General features: G+C 46.6%; 1 protein-coding gene and 1 long non-coding RNA gene across 7 annotated transcripts in view; one reads left to right on the top strand and one right to left on the bottom strand.

Moving 5' to 3' along the window:
- The window catches only part of LOC133369254 (uncharacterized), a 141,209-nt gene extending 137,749 nt beyond the window's left edge, over positions 1 to 3,460 (bottom strand). For all 6 annotated transcript variants that reach the window (XR_009758850.1, XR_009758848.1, XR_009758847.1 and 3 more), the window contains exons 1-2: positions 2,834 to 3,460; positions 638 to 673 (exon numbers count right to left, since the gene is read on the bottom strand). This is a non-coding gene — a long non-coding RNA (uncharacterized LOC133369254). The remainder of the gene's footprint in view (positions 1 to 637; positions 674 to 2,833) is intronic.
- Positions 3,461 to 3,579: 119 nt separating this feature from the next.
- Positions 3,580 to 13,462, top strand: PSMD7 (proteasome 26S subunit, non-ATPase 7). The gene is made up of 7 exons (XM_061594333.1): positions 3,580 to 3,841; positions 7,329 to 7,420; positions 10,989 to 11,081; positions 11,772 to 11,869; positions 12,112 to 12,192; positions 12,640 to 12,731; positions 12,976 to 13,462. Exons 1-7 carry the CDS (start codon positions 3,768 to 3,770, stop codon positions 13,415 to 13,417), a joined length of 972 nt encoding a protein of 323 aa, XP_061450317.1. The 5' UTR covers positions 3,580 to 3,767; the 3' UTR covers positions 13,418 to 13,462.
- The last annotated feature ends 2,681 nt before the right edge of the window (positions 13,463 to 16,143 follow it).

Raw genomic sequence — 16,143 nt, 5'->3', positions numbered from 1 at the left:
CGAACAATTATGGCGGTTCCAAAATGTGTTCCCAACTGTGTATTAAGGCTTGAGTTGGGTGTACAAGCCATCGCAACTAGAGTATGGTGGTCCAGAATCAATATGTGGTTAAAACTAATGTTTGAACCGATAGGCCTAGCTCCCCATATCCTAAAGGACAACTGTGAATCGACCTGGGCAAACAACATACTAAATAGAGTAAAAAAGCTTGGCTTCTCTATTCAAGCAATTAACGAATTAGGTTTACAGGCTGCTCGATCTAATATTAGACAGCGCCTAAGTGATATTGACGTCCAACATCAGTTAATGCTAATCAAAAAACAAAGATGTAATTTAAGCTTTTTAAAACCGATGTCGTATATATCAGACCTCACAATTCCAAAATATCGGAAAGCGTTTACCAGAATGCGTCATAATGTCCTACCCTCATCGCCGCTAGACGGAAGATATAATAATATACCCTATCAAGAGCGTCTCTGCCCATGTGGATCTGGAGAAATTGAGACGAATGCACATGTTCTGTTGCGTTGTCCATTTTATCACTCCCAAAGATCACGTATAATTCTCCCTCTTATAGACTATAAATCGCCCAGATCAGAAGCCCATTGGCTAAATTTTCTATTAGATGATCACTTACCTGAACGAACTTTGGCGGTGGCCAAGTATTCCTTAGCTGTAATAAATCAAAGAAAAATTATCGTAAACAAATCTGAGTAATAACAAATTTTATATGATTTTAAAAGATCTCAATTCTGTCTGCTTCTTGTATTATAAAGAACAAAAACTCTGTTTGAAGAAACTCACTATACATAAGATTAACCATTTTTATTTTAATCCTTTTAATACTTATTGTTGTTAAATGAAATTTGTATATCCATTTATATTGTATCCTGTCAATTTAAATATATTGTGCTATGAATTGGTCTTGTGACCGCAATAAAGGAATGATGATGATGAAATGTGAAATTGCTGATCTGCTAACTAAAATATGTAACTTGTCCCTCGGGTCCTCCTCCGTGCCTGAGGACTGGAAAGTGGCAAATGTAACGCCAATCTTCAAAAAGGGATCCAGAGGGGATCCCGGAAATTACAGGCCAGTTAGCTTAACTTCTGTCCCTGGAAAACTGGTAGAAAGTATTATTAAAGCTAGATTAACTAAGCACATAGAAGAACAAGCCTTGCTGAAGCAGAGCCAGCATGGCTTCTGCAAGGGAAAGTCCTGTCTCAGTAACCTATTAGAATTCTTTGAGAGCGTCAACAAGCATATAGATAGAGGTGATCCAGTGGGCATAGACTTTCAAAAAGCGTTTGACAAGGTACCTCACCAAAAACTTCTGAGGAAGCTTAGCAGTCATGGAATAAGAGGAGAGGTCCTCTTGTGGATAAGGAATTGGTTAACAAGCAGAAAGCAGAGAGTAGGAATAAACGGACAGTTCTCCCAATGGAGGGCTGTAGAAAGTGGAGTCCCTCAAGGATCAATATTGGGACCTGTACTTTTCAACTTGTTCATTAATGACCTAGAATTAGGAGTGAGCAGTGAAGTGGCCAAGTTTGCTGACAACACTAAATTGTTCAGGGTTGTTAAACAAAAAGGGATTGCGAAGAGCTCCAAAAAGACCTCTCCAAACTGAGTGAATGGGCGGGAAAATGGCAAATGCAATTCAATATAAACAAGTGTAAAATTATGCATATTGGAGCAAAAAATCTGAATTTCACATATACGCTCATGGGGTCTGAACTGGTGGTGACCAACCAGGAGAGAGACCTCGGGGTTGTAGTGGACAGCACGATGAAAATCTCGACCCAGTGTGCGGCAGCTGTTATAAAGGCAAATTCCATGCTAGCGATAATTAGGAAAGGTATTGAAAATAAAACAGCCGATATCATAATGCCATTGTATAAATCTATGGTGCGGCCGCATCTGGAATACTGTGTACAGTTCTGGTCACCTCATCTCAAAAAGAATATTATAGAGTTGGAAAAGGTTCAGAAGAGGGCAACCAGAATGATCAAGGGGATGGAGCGACTCCCTTACGAGGAAAAGTTGCAGCATTTGGGGCTTTTTAGTATAGAGAAAAGGCGGGTCAGAGGAGATATGATAGAAGTGTATAAAATTATGCATGGCATTGAGAAAGTGGATAGAGAAAAGTTCTTCTCCCTCTCTCATAATACAAGAACTCGTGGACATTCAAAGAAGCTGAATGTTGGCAGATTCAGGACAGACAAAAGGAAGTACTTCTTTACTCAGCGCATAGTTAAACTATGGAATTTGCTCCCACAAGATGCAGTAATGGCCACCAGCTTGGATGGCTTTAAAAGAAGATTAGACAAATTCATGGAGGACAGGGCTATAAATGGCTACTAGCCGTGATGGATGTGCTCTGCCACCCTAGTCAGAGGCAGCATGCTTCTGAAAACCAGTTGCCAGAAGCCTCAGGAGGGGAGAGTGTTCTTGCACTCGGGTCCTGCTTGCGGGCTTCCCCCAGGCACCTGGTTGGCCACTGTGAGAACAGGATGCTGGACTAGATGGGCCACTGGCCTGATCCAGCAGGCTCTTCTTATGTTCTTATAACTTGTTAAGATCCTACCTGACCTACCCACCTAAAATATACCTACTCTAACTCTACCCTTTCAACATCTAAATCCAAAACTACAAACCCACATTGATCCTACACTCCCTCTCTCTTTGTATATATCAGCCATCTCCCTGAAAGGCCCATGTTTAGAGAGGGAGTGACGTCCTCACGAGGTAGGTGGGTAGCTGAAGTCTGTAGCTGCCTTTAAAACACTAAAAGCAATAATTAAGTTAATGACTACGTATGCTGTCACCAACCTTTTGAACCCATGGGCACATTTGGAATTTTGAAAAAGTGCCACAGACAGGACAGGCCCAGTCACAAAATGGCTGCCATGGGAGTTTGAACAATCCAAATATTCACTACTGCAAACAAAACATTTCACAGATGGTCTAACAAGAAGTAACTTGCCCAGGAACCTTAGTAAAAAGCTGAGGTGAGGCATATGTTAGCAGGGTTCTGAAAGTTCCCCTCAGAGTTGGTGCCCCTCTTTACTTGGCACCCTCAGCTCTCGCCTGGTTTACTATATGAACACAGGCCACCCCCCGAATATGACACTGTAAATGAACCAGCAAGAACATGGGTAGGGGGTGCACTGTATTCTGTGCATGTCAGTGGAGGAATGATATGCTTTCCTGAAGCGAAACCCTGACTTTCCTCCTCAAATTTCCCGTCACAGAGAGAAACTGTTTCCCCTGCCTAAAAACTGAAGTCTCGTCAAGACGCCTCTCGATTTGATTAAAGCAGCAATTGAGCACCAAAAGCTCCACATCGGCGCTATATATAGCCAACGGCGGCTTCCTAGAAGGTTGCGGTGGGCGGGGCGTCCGAAACAGCCGCTCCTCGACCCCACCCCACCGGGCTCGGACTGGCCCGATGGCGCCCCTCCTCTTGCCCTCCTAAATATGGCGGCTGCATGTTCCAGGAGAGAACCGAGCTTCTTTAGAAAACCTTCCCAAGATGGCGGCGCTTCCTCTCTTTCCCCCGCCCCGCCCCCGAGATTGCCCCGCCCCCTTCCCAAGATGGCGCGGCCGCCTCGCTCCTCCCTCAGCCTCGCTACGTCACGCCCGGCGCCCTGAGTCACTGAGAGGCGCTGCGCTCGCTGGGAGAAGGAGGAGGAGGAGGAGGAGGCCCGGTGCTACTAGGCCGGGGAGGGGACGACGAGGCCGGGGAGAAGCCACCGCCGCCACCATGCCGGAGCTGGCCGTGGAGCGAGTGGTGGTTCACCCGCTGGTGCTGCTCAGCGTAGTCGATCACTTCAACCGGTGAGGGGCGCAGGCAGGCAGGCAGGGAGAGAGAAGCGGGATGAGTCACCGACCGGCCGCCAGGCCCGCAGCGGGGAGGCCCCGGGGCTTCGCTTCCCTCGGAGGCTGCTGCAGCGACGGCGCTCTCCACATGCTCAGAGGCGGCGCGTCCCGAGGGGGCAGCCTTGCCCTGGAAACGGGAGGCCGCGCAAGGGCAGCTGAGTCACGGGCTGGCCCAGGCCGCCGCCGCCCTAGCAGACGGGGCGCCCCTTCGCGGCCGAGGAGGCTCCGTCTCCCTCGCCTCCGCCTGGTCAGGGGACGCCTTTGGCAGAAGCACCGAGGAAGCCGCCGCCTTCCCCGAGCCAGGCCCAGAGCCCACCTAGCCCAGGGTGGCCCCTTCCCCTCTTTCAGGGTTGATAGCGCTGCGTGGGGGGGGGATGAGTGACAATGTGATTTCTTCTGCTTTTTCTGCACTGCTTGGAAACCGCCTGAGGGGCGAAGCGGCCCCCGAATATAAGTGAACTGGCAGAGATGACCTGAAACAGAACCAAGCCGCAGGGCAGAGCGTTTGCATTGCATGCAGCAGGGCCAGGCCGAGGGCCCTGGAGAAATGGGCCCTCGGAGCATGTGGTGGGAGACGCTCTCGACCTAGTATTTGTCCTGGGAGAGGAGAGAAGTGGTCTGAAGTTGGGCGTGATTCATGCCACTCCTGTGTCATGGTCAGACCACTACCTGGTAAACATGGACTTCTCGTTGCCATGCCCCCTCTGCAGGGGTGAAGGACCTACTAAAATGGTCCGCCCCAGACGCCTGATGGATCCGGATGGATTCCTGACTGCACTTGGGGAATTGGAACCTGCTGAAGGTCGCCCGGTCGAAACCCTGGTGAAGGAGTGGAACGTGGGGATCACCAGGGCATTAGACCAGGTGGCTCCGAAACGTCCTCTCCCCCTGAATAGGACTCAGCTAGCACCACGTGTGCTATACACCACGGTTGCGTAGTCTGAGACAGGAGGTGAGACGACTAGAGCGCCGGTGGCGGAAATCCCGCTCCGAAGATGTCCGGACACAGGTTAGAGCAGCAGTAGCTGCCTACCAAGTGGCAATAAAGGTAGGAAAGAAGGCTTTCTTTGCTGCCTCTATTGCGTCTGCGGAGTGCTGTCCCAGGAGGCTGTTCCAGGTGGTCCGAAGCCTGGTTGGTCCAGTTGCTCAGGAACCCTTGGAACAGTCAAAGGCCTCCTGTGACTTATTAGCAAAACACTTCGCCGATAAAATCGAACACTTACGGAGCTCGATCCCGTGCGCCGTGGACACAGTCGATGAACCAGAGTTGGCCAGTTGCAAGCCGGTAAATTGGGATCGGTTTCGGCTTCTCCCTTCTGAGGAAGTGGACAAGGTGCTTTCATCTGTGAAGCCAACCACTTGTTTTACTGATCCTTGCCCTTCGTGGCTCCTTGTGAGCTGCAGAGAGAAATTGGGAGAGGGGATCAAAGCGGTGGTAAACGCATCCTTGAAAGAGGGTGTGATGCCATCAGCCTTCAAGGAGGCAATTGTAAAGCCCATCTTAAAGAAGCCCTCCTTGGATCCCCAAGTATTCGATAACTTCCGCCCAATTTCGAATCTGCCATTTCTGGGCAAGGTCATTGAGCGAGTGGTGGCCAACCAGTTGTCAGCACACTTGGATGAAACGGATTATTTGGATCCATACCAATCGGGTTTCAGGACTGGTCACGGAACTGAAACAGCCTTGGTCGCTCTGGTTGATGATTTGAGGAGGGCATTAGATAGGGGAGAATCCACCTTTCTTGTCCTCCTCGATCTCTCAGCGGCTTTTGATACTGTCGACCACAGTATCCTTCTGCTTCGCCTGGAGGGATTGGGAATTGGAGGCACTATATTACAGTGGTTCCATTCCTTTCTCTCCGACAGGTACCAACAGGTAGCGTTGGGGGAGGAGGTATCAGACCCTTGGCCTCTCAATTGTGGTGTGCCACAGGGCTCTATCCTCTCTCCCATGCTATTTAACATCTATATGAAGCCGCTGGGAGCAATCATCAGGAGATTTGGGCTGCAGTGTCATCAATATGCGGATGACACTCAGTTCTATCTCTCGTTTAAATCTTCACCAGAGTTGGCTGTGGAGACCTTGTCCAACTGCCTGGAATCCGTGAGTGGATGGATGGGAAGGAACAAGCTGAAGTTGAACCCTGATAAAACCGAGGTACTACTTGTGGGGGACAAGAGAAAGTTGGGTGACATTGACCTGAAGTTCAATGGGGTGAGTTTACCCCTAAAGGACCAGGTCCGCAGCCTTGGGGTTGTGCTTGATTCCAGGCTGTCCATGGAGGCTCAGATTTCGGCAGTGAGCCGGGCAGCTTGGTACCAACTACACCTCATATGAAGGCTGCAACCCTACCTTCCTGCTCATCAGCTCCCACTGGTGGTACTCGCCCTGATCACCTCTCGTTTGGACTACTGTAATGCGCTCTACGTGGGGTTACCCTTGAAAACGGTCCGGAAATTACAACTGATACAAAATGCGGCGGCTCGACTACTTACGAATAGTCGCCGCCGAGATCACATCACACCAGTGTTGTTCGACCTACACTGGCTTCCAGTTGTTTTCCGAGCCCAATTCAAGGTGTTGGTATTGACCTTTAAATCCCTATACGGTTTCGGCCCAGTTTATCTCACGGAGCGCCTTCAACGCCACCAATTATGCCGCCCGACAAGATCGGCCACACAGGACCTTCTCTCAATCCCGCCAACAAAAACAGCCAGATTGGCGGGTACAAGAGAGAGGGCATTCTCAGTGGCGGCCCCCACTCTTTGGAACTCCCACAAGATCTCCAGCATGCCTCTTCCCTAAATGTATTTCGGAAAGCCTTAAAGACCTGGCTTTTTCAGGAGGCCTTCGGGGTATCCGGGGAGGGTTAATCGATATAATTGTAATGCCTCCTACCCAGTTTTAATATTGTTGTTGTAGATCTATTGTTTTTATTGTATTACTGTATTTTATTAATTGTATTTTAATAATTTTGTAAGTCGCCTAGAGTGGCCATTGGCCAGATAGGCGACGAAGAAATTAAATTTATTATTATTATTATTATTATCCCTCTGACTTGAGACCTCGCAGAACCATTGCCTATGGGTTAGATGGTCTGATGGGTTACAGCAGGTGTGGTCAGTGCCTGGATGGGAGACCGCTTGGGAACCATATGTAAGCTGCCTTGGGTTTCATGAAAAGAGAGGCAGGGTATAAATGTAATAAATAAAGAAATAATACATAAAATAAATAAGAAGAAGACACTTCCAAACTCAGCCACTGCCTTTCCAACGGCCAGGCGGCCTTGACAACTTGGCCACCTAGTGTGCTCCTATGCTTTGGCGATAGTGACCTCAGATGCTCCTGTTCACTGTCCTGAGTTGACAAAGCTTACTTCAGGAGTGGCTTGTGCTGCTCCTCGGTGTCACTGATCTGTCTCTTGATTTCACTTTTCCGTTTTAGGATAGGAAAAGTCGGGAATCAGAAGCGAGTTGTGGGGGTTCTCTTGGGTTCATGGCAGAAGAAGATTTTGGATGTTTCCAACAGCTTTGCAGGTAAAGCCAAGCCTGAGATCTCTATGGTTGTCTGGCAAACTAGATGTGTTGTGTGATCTACACTCTCTGTACCCTAAGCCTTTTTGCCATTAATGAATTTGGGGACATTTGGGGCATGTCCCTTAAATCGAGAGTAAGGAACCTGTGGTCCTCCAGGTGTTGGACACCATCAACCCAGCCAACATCTCCAGTGGTCAGGGATGATGAGAGCTGAAGGCCAGCAGCATTTGGAGGGCCACAGGTCCCCCACCGTTGCCTTAAAGTGAGAGACCCTGAACTGCTTAGTCATCAGTCTCCATTGAAACAGGTTTCAACTGACAGTCTTAGATGTTCAAGAACCTTCCAATAAAGCAATAACCCAAAAGGGTTTGGTTAAGAAGCCGGATGAGTTGTGTTTTGTTAAAGCTGAAATGCGGCCCCTCAAACGTTCTCAAACAGATCAGGAGCCAGCCTTTGCTCTCTCTGTGGTCTGTTCCACCAAATAATACCTTTGGAATTAAACCTTGAGTTGTCACCATCTGGAGACTTGTGATCTCTTTTAGTCATTGATCTTGTGGGTCACAACAACATGTACCACATACTGTAGCCAATTCTGCAGCAGTAGAGCAACTGCTTCGCTTGCTGAAGATCCGAGGTTTGATCCCTGGCATCTCCAGGTGGGGTTGAAAGACCACCTGTCTTGAGACCCTGGTGAGAAAGTCAGGATAGATGGGTCGGTGGTCTCTGTGTGTGTTATGTTCCTTCAAGTTAATAATGACTTATGGCGACCCTATGAATCGGAGACCTCCAAGAGCATCTCTCGTGAACCACCCTGTTCAGATCTTGTAAGTTCAGGTCTGTGGCTTCCTTTAGGGAATCAATCCATCTCGTTTGGTCTTCCTCTTTTCTGCTCCCTTCTGTTTTTCCCTGCATTATGGTCTTTTCTAGTGAATCATGTCTCCTCATTATGAGCCTAAAGTATGATAACCTCAGTTTCATCATTTTAGCTTCCAGTGATAGTTCTGGTTTAATTTATTCTAACACCCAATTATTTGTCTTTTTCGCAGTCCATGGTATATGCAAAGATCTCCTCCAACACCACATTTCAAATGAGTTGATTTTTCTCCTATCTGCCTTTTTCACTGTCCACCTTTCACATCCATACATAGAAATTGGGAATACTATGGTCTGAATGATCCTGACTTTAGTGTTTAGTGATACATCTTGGCATTTGAGGACCTTTTCTAGTTCTCTCATAGCTGCCCTCCTCACTCCTAGCCTTCTTCTGATTACTTGACTATTGTCTCCATTTTGGTTAATGACTGTGCCAAGGTACTGATAATCCTTAACAAGTTCAATGTCCTCTGTTGTCATTACTTTAGTCTTTTTGACATTCAGCTATAGTCCCGCTTTTGTGCTTTCCTCTTTAACTTTAATCAACATTCTTTTCAAATCATTACTGGTTTCTGCTAGTAGTGTGGTATCGTTTGCATATCTTAAATTGTTTATATTTCTCCCTCCAATTTTCACACCTTCATCTTGGTCCAATTCTGCTTTCCGTACGATATGTTCTGCTTACAGATTAAACAAATAGGGTGATAAAATACATCTCTATCTCATACCCTTTCTGATTGTGAACCAGTTGGTTTCTCCATAGTCTGTCCTTACAGTAGCCTCTTGTCCAGAGTATAGGTTGCGCATCAGGACAATCAGATGCAGTGGCACCCCCATTTCTTTTAAAGCATTCCATAGTTTTTCATGATCTATTCTACACAATCAAAGATTTTGCTGTAATCTTATAAAGCACAGGGTGATTTTTTCTGAAATTCCTTGGTCTGTTCCATTATCCAGTGTATGATTGCAGTATGATCTCTGGACCTCTTCCGTTTCTAAATCCAGCTTGGACATCTGGCATTTCCTGCTCTAAATATGGTAACAGCCTTTGTTGTAGAATCTTGAGCATTGCTTTACTTGCATGGGATATTAAGGCAATAGTTCAATAACTACTGCATTCCCTGGGATCCCCTTTCTTTGGAATTGGGATGTACATTGAATGCTTCTAGTGTGTGGGCCATTGTTTTATTTTCCATATTTGTTGACAAATGTTTGACAGATTCAGTCTCAGTAGCTTGTAGCAACTCTGTTGGTATGCCATCTGTTCCTGGTGATTTGTTTCTTCCAAGTATTTTAAGAGCAGCTTTCACCTCACATTCTAAAATTTCTGCTTCTTCATCATATTGTTCTTCTGTGAATGAATGTCATCCTTACGTCTCTTCAGTGTATTGCTTCCATTTTCCTTTTATTTCATCTCGGTCAGTCAGTGTGTTCCCCTGTTGATTATTCAACATCCCTACTCTTGGCTTAAATTTCCCTTTCATTTCTCTAATGTTTTGGAATAGGGCGCTTGTCCTACCTTTTTATTATTCTCTTCTATTTTTGTACAATAACGATTGTAATGGTTTCTTTGTCCCTAAATAGTAGTCATTGTATTACTGCTTTTAGGTTTCTGACCGTATTTCTATCTCCTTTTGCTTTTGCTTTCCTTCTGTCTTTAACCATTTTAAGAGTTTCTTCAGTCATCCATTGAGGTCTTTGTCTCTTTTTAACTAGAGGTATTGTCTTTTTGCATTCTTCCCTGATAATCTCTGGCTTCAATCCATAGTTCTTCTGGTTCTCTATCAACTAAGTTTAAAGCCTCAAATCTGTTCCTTATTTGATCTTTATACAGTAGGGCCCCGCTTACCGGCGTTCCGCTGATGTGGTGGCTTTCAATTAGGGGAAATTCCCCTTTTTAAAGCTAATTTTGCACTTTTGTGGCGTTTTGCGACATTTTTGCGCAACGCAGCCCATTATAGTCAATGGGTTCCGCTTTACAGTGGGGGCCTGGTCCCTAACCCGCCATATTAGCAGGGCCCTACTGTATTCTTCTGAGATGTTATTTAAATTGTATTTTGGCATTATGATTGCTTTGTTGCTCTTCTGTAGCTTTACCCTGATTTTCAATATGACCAGTTCATGATCTGTACCACAGTCTGCTCCTGGTCTTGTTTTTGCAGAAAGCATGGAAATTCTCCATCTTCTGCTACAAATTATATAATCGATTTGTTTCCTATATTAACCATTTGGGGAGGTCCACGTGTACAGTCTAACTCTGTGTGCATGGCAAATTCTATCATTCTCTGGGAAACAGTTGTAGCATAGTGGTTGAGTGCATGCTTTGCATGCAGACGGTCCCAATTACAATTCCTGGCATCTTCATTTAAAAAGGTGGGGTGGCAGGGGATGAGAAACCCCCTGCCTAAAGCCCTGGAGAGCCACTGAGTAGAGCCTGTGGTCTTACACCAAGTAAGACAACTTGCTGTGTTCATCTCATCTCTAATGTTAAGCTATCTAGATCCCATTCTAAGTGGCTTATCTCTGGGAAGCTCACAAGCAGTAGCATCTGGTTGGCTGCTGCTGGACTAGATGGGCTCTTGGCCTGATGCTCTTACCACATGGGTGCAACTTGGCAAAGTAGTCAGTTTCTTTCTTTCTTGGGGTTGGAAATTCATGCCATGAAATAATAAACTAGATCTTTTTCCCCCCACAGTCCCCTTTGATGAAGATGATAAAGATGACTCTGTATGGTTTTTAGACCATGACTATCTGGAGAACATGTATGGGATGTTCAAGAAAGTCAATGGTAAGCAATGTTTGGCTTGCCAGAAGAGGGAGTCCAGGGCTAAATCCACCACTGGAAAGCCAAATAATCCATGTGTATTAAATAATTTTGCTTTGACTTTTCAGAGGCTTTGGTGTTTCATTTTGAAGGTGAACACCTCTGTCAGTGAGAGAATAGATTAACTGGTCACCGTTTAACATCCAGTTCTACCAAACCCCTTGATGTATTGACTTAATGCTTCAGCAAAGAAATAATGTTTAAGACTGCATACTTCTGTAAGAAAGAGAAAGGCCTTCCTACATCTTGGGCGTGTGCAGTCAATGTGCTTTTGTTGGCTATTAGTTCAGCTCAGTTCTCAAGGTCTTGTGCATTTTGCCAGGTTCAAAGCACAGTATTCTATACCTCCTTAAAATTATTTTGAAGCTGATGTCCAACTCTGTAAACTTTGTATGTTGGCAATGCCAAATGCAAGCACTAGGCTCAGATTATGAGAAATGCTAAGGACTATAACAGAATATTATCTATAACAGAATACGGCATCTAGACTGATGCCTTACTAAACACATCAAACGAGATGTTTCCTGAGCAGATGCTTTCTCCTGTGCAGTCCTTCTAGTGAGGCACTGGAAAGGGCTGTTGCATGTTGGGCCCTGTTTCAGCTGCTTCATGTACTGTGAGTCTCCCACTTTGTTCTCTGTGTCTTTTTCTCAGCCAGAGAAAGAATTGTGGGATGGTATCACACGGGTCCCAAGCTGCACAAGAATGATATTGCTATCAACGAGTTAATGAAGAGATACTGTTCAAACTCGGTAAGAGCCACTCGCAGCATGCAAATCCTGACAAGGCTTGCTACTTGTTCTTACTGCAATTTACAAGAACAGTACTAAGGAAATGGAAAGAAGACCCTTTGCACAATGGCAATCTGCAAGTTCCTCCTCTTCTAGAAGGGGCTGGTAGTTTGGTTTGTTTGTTTTTTAGAAAGGGCTTTTTCCACTCCTGTAAGGGTGTGGGTTTCCACTAACAAGTGCTAAGGGTTTTTCTTTCCAAACAGGTATTAGTAATTATTGATGTAAAGCCAAAGGACCTTGGGCTGCCCACTGAAGCCTACATCTCTGTGGAAGAAGTTCACGATGTGAGTATCCTGAGTTCATGCACATTAAGTTGCTTTTTTCCCCTCCTACATTTCAGTGTCAGCCAAAGCACCAGGCTTAAACTGAGGTTGGGCCAGTAATGGGGATGCTTGTCTGTACTTTCCTCAGGCAACCAGCATTTGGTAAAACTCCTGAAAAAGCTCTTATTGGGATGTAAGAGCTCGCCAGTGTTGAGCATTAATTCTGTTCCTGCTTCTTCCTGTTGGGGAGAACGTAGGGTTAATGCTTCTCCTTCACTGTAATGCCACTTCCGCTGGCCAGTTCTGGTCCCGGCCTGGTTCTTTGGTAGCTCTTGGCTGGCTGTGAAACAAAAGTTTATTCCAGACTTTTGGAATAGCCCCGCCCTCTGCACACATACATATTTTCTGCCTAGAAGTGCAATGATGGTGACCTTCATGCCTGGTCTCTGCTTGCTCTTGCACCCAAAGGATGGGACCCCAACCTCCAAGACCTTTGAACACGTAACCAGTGAAATTGGAGCCGAAGAGGCAGAGGAAGTTGGGGTGGAGCACTTGCTACGGTAAAAAACGTTCTGTTTCCTTATCACTTCAGACTCTCAAGTTGTGTTTTGCTATATATTTAATTCCTTCTCAAAATAATACAGGCAGGCAGTTGTTCTCATCTTGCAGATTAAAAAAATGGATGCAGGATGCCTCTGATGGCCTGCAAGATTGCCTGCTACCTCCTTAATGACAAAGAAAAATCCCATTTGTCCACCTGAGTGCTCTTGTTCTGATCCTTCTCTCTGTTTCTGGCTGTTCCAGCGATATTAAAGACACCACCGTAGGCACCCTTTCCCAGCGCATCACAAACCAGGTCCACGGCTTGAAGGGACTGAACTCAAAGCTAATAGACATCAGGAGCTACCTGGAGAAGGTGGCCATGGGCAAACTTCCCATCAATCACCAGATCATCTACCAGCTCCAGGATGTCTTCAACCTGCTGCCTGATGTCAACTTGCAAGAGTTTGTCAAGGCCTTCTATCTGAAGACCAACGACCAGATGGTGGTGGTCTACTTGGCTTCGCTCATCCGGTCTGTGGTTGCCCTCCACAACCTCATCAACAACAAGATTGCCAATAGAGATGCAGAGAAGAAGGAGGGGCAGGAGAAAGAGGAGAGCAAGAAGGAGCGGAAAGAAGAGAAAGAGAAAGACAAGGAGAAGAGTGATGGCAAGAAAGAGGAGAGCAAGAAGGAGAAGAAGTAGGGGGCTGGGTGTTTGTATTTGTAAATTAAAACCTGGTAAACCGAACTTGGGGGACTTGGTGTTCTTGGCTGGATCCATGTTGGCTTGTTTCACTTCATCCCTGGGGACAAGCTGGGCCCTCCATCGCAGGGGCAACCTCGAGCCCAGGGCCCAAATGCAGCCCTTTGGGCCTCTGTCTGGCCCTCAGGACCCTTGTCAGCCCTGCTTGAAGGTGGCCTTGCCAGGCTGGAATGCAACCCGGAACTGTCAATGCTTCTTGCTTTCCTGGCAGCGGGATAGGAGGGAGTGTGTGTAGGGACTAGCCTATTGCATAATGGGAAGACAGAGCAATTGCTCTGCCTCATGCTGCTGTGTAACACAATGTCTCCTAGCTGGGGGGATGCAGAATTTCTGAGTCAGCTACAGAGACAGAGTCTTGGTTTTGTTGACGCAAATCTTCAAAAGCAAACCCGCCTCCACGGCTAAACTGGACAGTCCAGCAGAGGGCCAGTGGGGGACAATAATCCCACAGGCATGTCGTCTTGGAGTGGGGCATGTGTGGCTCAAAAGACCACAGTGCAGTTCTGGCACAGCACTGACGGGGAAATCAGGGCACTCGTCATGGGGCCAAGGATTTCTTTGCCAGGGCTCATGCAGTAATGAACTTCTGTCCCCAGGTGGCAGCAGCAGCTCATCTGCAGACTACATTAAACACTTGGGCCTTGTCAATATGATTCTCAAGGTTGGGGACAACAATTAAAACGGCAAACAAGCCAGCAACCTTACTAAAACCACCAAACAACAAGCCCACAGAACGCCAGTCTTCTCAGCCTCTTTCTGAAGGGCCGTCCTCCTGACTGTTGCACTGCAGCAGGCAGCGGATAATGATGTGGCCCTTAGAAAAAGTGCCTGGCCCATCAGCTGATTGATAATGGAACCAAAAAGGTTTTCTATGTTTTTATTATTCATAACCACCTCTTTATTAAAAGAAAACAATTTGTTTAAATACAACTTAATATAAAAACATAACTGCATCAGCCAAGGGAGGGACACCACTTTAGCCAAATGCTGGAGTGAATATCCACCTGAAAACTCCATTATGCTCTCATATACCTCCTGATCCCATACTGTAAATGTGAGTGCCATGTATCCTTGCTTCTGGGCTGAAGTCATAAGGAGAGCCTCCTGGATCAGACCAGTGGTCAATCTAGTACAGCATCTTGTTCTTGCAGTGGCCAGCCAGCTTCCTCTTCTGGGAAGCCTGCAAGCAGGACCTGAGGGCAACAGCACTCGTCCCCCCTGTGCCTACCAGCAACTGGTTTTCGGAACCATACTGCATCTGACTCGTGGCAGAGCACAGGGTCGTGGTTAGTAGTCTTTGATACCCTTATCCTCCATGAATTTGTCTAATCTTTTAAAGCCATCCAAGTTGGTGGCCATCACTGCCTCTTGTGGGAGCCAATTTCATAGTGCTCTATGAAGAAGTCCTTTCTTTGGACTGTCCTGAATCTCCCAACATTCAGCTTCATTGGATGTCCACGAGTTGTAGTTTTAGGAGAGGGAGAAAAACTATCCACTTTCTCTGGGCCATTCACAAAATTGTACACTTCTGTCATGTCACCTCTGACTCTACTTTTCTCTAAACTAAAAAAAGCCCAAATGCCGCAACCTTTCATCATAGGGGAGTCACTCCATCCCCTTGACAGTTCTGGTTGCTCCTTTCTGAACCTCTTCCAACTCTACAAACAGCTTCCTATCATTTACGTGTAGACAGAATCTGTTTCTTATTCCTTTCCGAGGCAGCACCAACTAGAGCGGAGAGTGCAGGCCCGATTGATCTTGTCTTGCTGGTGTTCTTGCTTGAATGAGCAGTTGTTGACTCTTTACTTTGGTTGCTGTTGGGTCAGAGTCAGTATTCTTTCCCCTTCTTCCATCCGAGGGCAGCTGGCAGTTGGAGGTGAGATTTTTTTCTTCCAGGTGTACGGCAGCAAATGCCCTCCTGGCTGATGGATGGGTGGGGCCAGCTGGCATCTCCCTTGTGATGTTCTTTGGGGAAAGTGGGGGTGCTGCCGCCCAGTAGCTCTTGGCCAGAATGTGCTTCTCATCAAGTGTCCAGTTCCTGCACTGGCAGCTCAATCCATTCCATTGACTGGGAACTTCTCCCAGAAGTTTGATGTTGACAAAGTCCTACAAACAGACCTCCATCCAGCAACCCTCAGCACCACCTTCTGGAATCTACTTTGCCAGTTGATCCAGGAAGCTGCCATAGTTGATGCTCTCAGAAGCCATTGAGAAGTCCAGGATCTTGCCCGGCGATTGCTATCAAGCAGGGTGACTAAAGTAGACAATCCTATTCCCTTTGAAACGGATCCAGGTAATTAGTTTCATCCTGGAGCTGCTTTAGCACTGTCACAATCGACCACCTTGGCTAAGAACAAGCTCTCAAATCTTGGGGCTAAAGGCAGTCACTTTACTAGGGCCCTCACCAATGGCCTCCTTCAAACAAGATGGCATTATGAAGGGGAGATATTTGGTCAAGAGGAAGTCATTTGCTTTCTTTTTTACAGCCTTATTAGGGGAAATGAAATGAGATGTACTTGGGACACTTGAGGTGGATAAGAGGAGAGAAGCAGCAGCATAGGAACATGAAAAGAGCCTGAGGCATCGTGCCAAGGGAGGCCCATGCAGTCCAGCATCCTCTTCTCAGTGTCCCTCCAGATGCCTGTGGGGAACCCCCAAGCAGGAGT

This window comes from Rhineura floridana, chromosome 13, assembly GCF_030035675.1.
Source record: "Rhineura floridana isolate rRhiFlo1 chromosome 13, rRhiFlo1.hap2, whole genome shotgun sequence".
Lineage (NCBI taxonomy): Eukaryota > Metazoa > Chordata > Lepidosauria > Squamata > Rhineuridae > Rhineura > Rhineura floridana.
Note: the sequence above shows the minus strand (reverse complement) of the source record. Positions and strands in the feature narration are given on the sequence as shown.

Bases quoted from the DNA above. Each gene is read 5' to 3' on its own strand.
- PSMD7 (XM_061594333.1), top strand. From the start codon at position 3,768: ATGCCGGAGCTGGCCGTGGAGCGAGTGGTGGTTCACCCGCTGGTGCTG. The intron at 7,421-10,988 runs GTAAAGCCAAGC...TTCCCCCCACAG, and splicing joins TGTTTCCAACAGCTTTGCAG to TCCCCTTTGATGAAGATGAT. The intron at 11,082-11,771 runs GTAAGCAATGTT...TCTTTTTCTCAG, and splicing joins GATGTTCAAGAAAGTCAATG to CCAGAGAAAGAATTGTGGGA.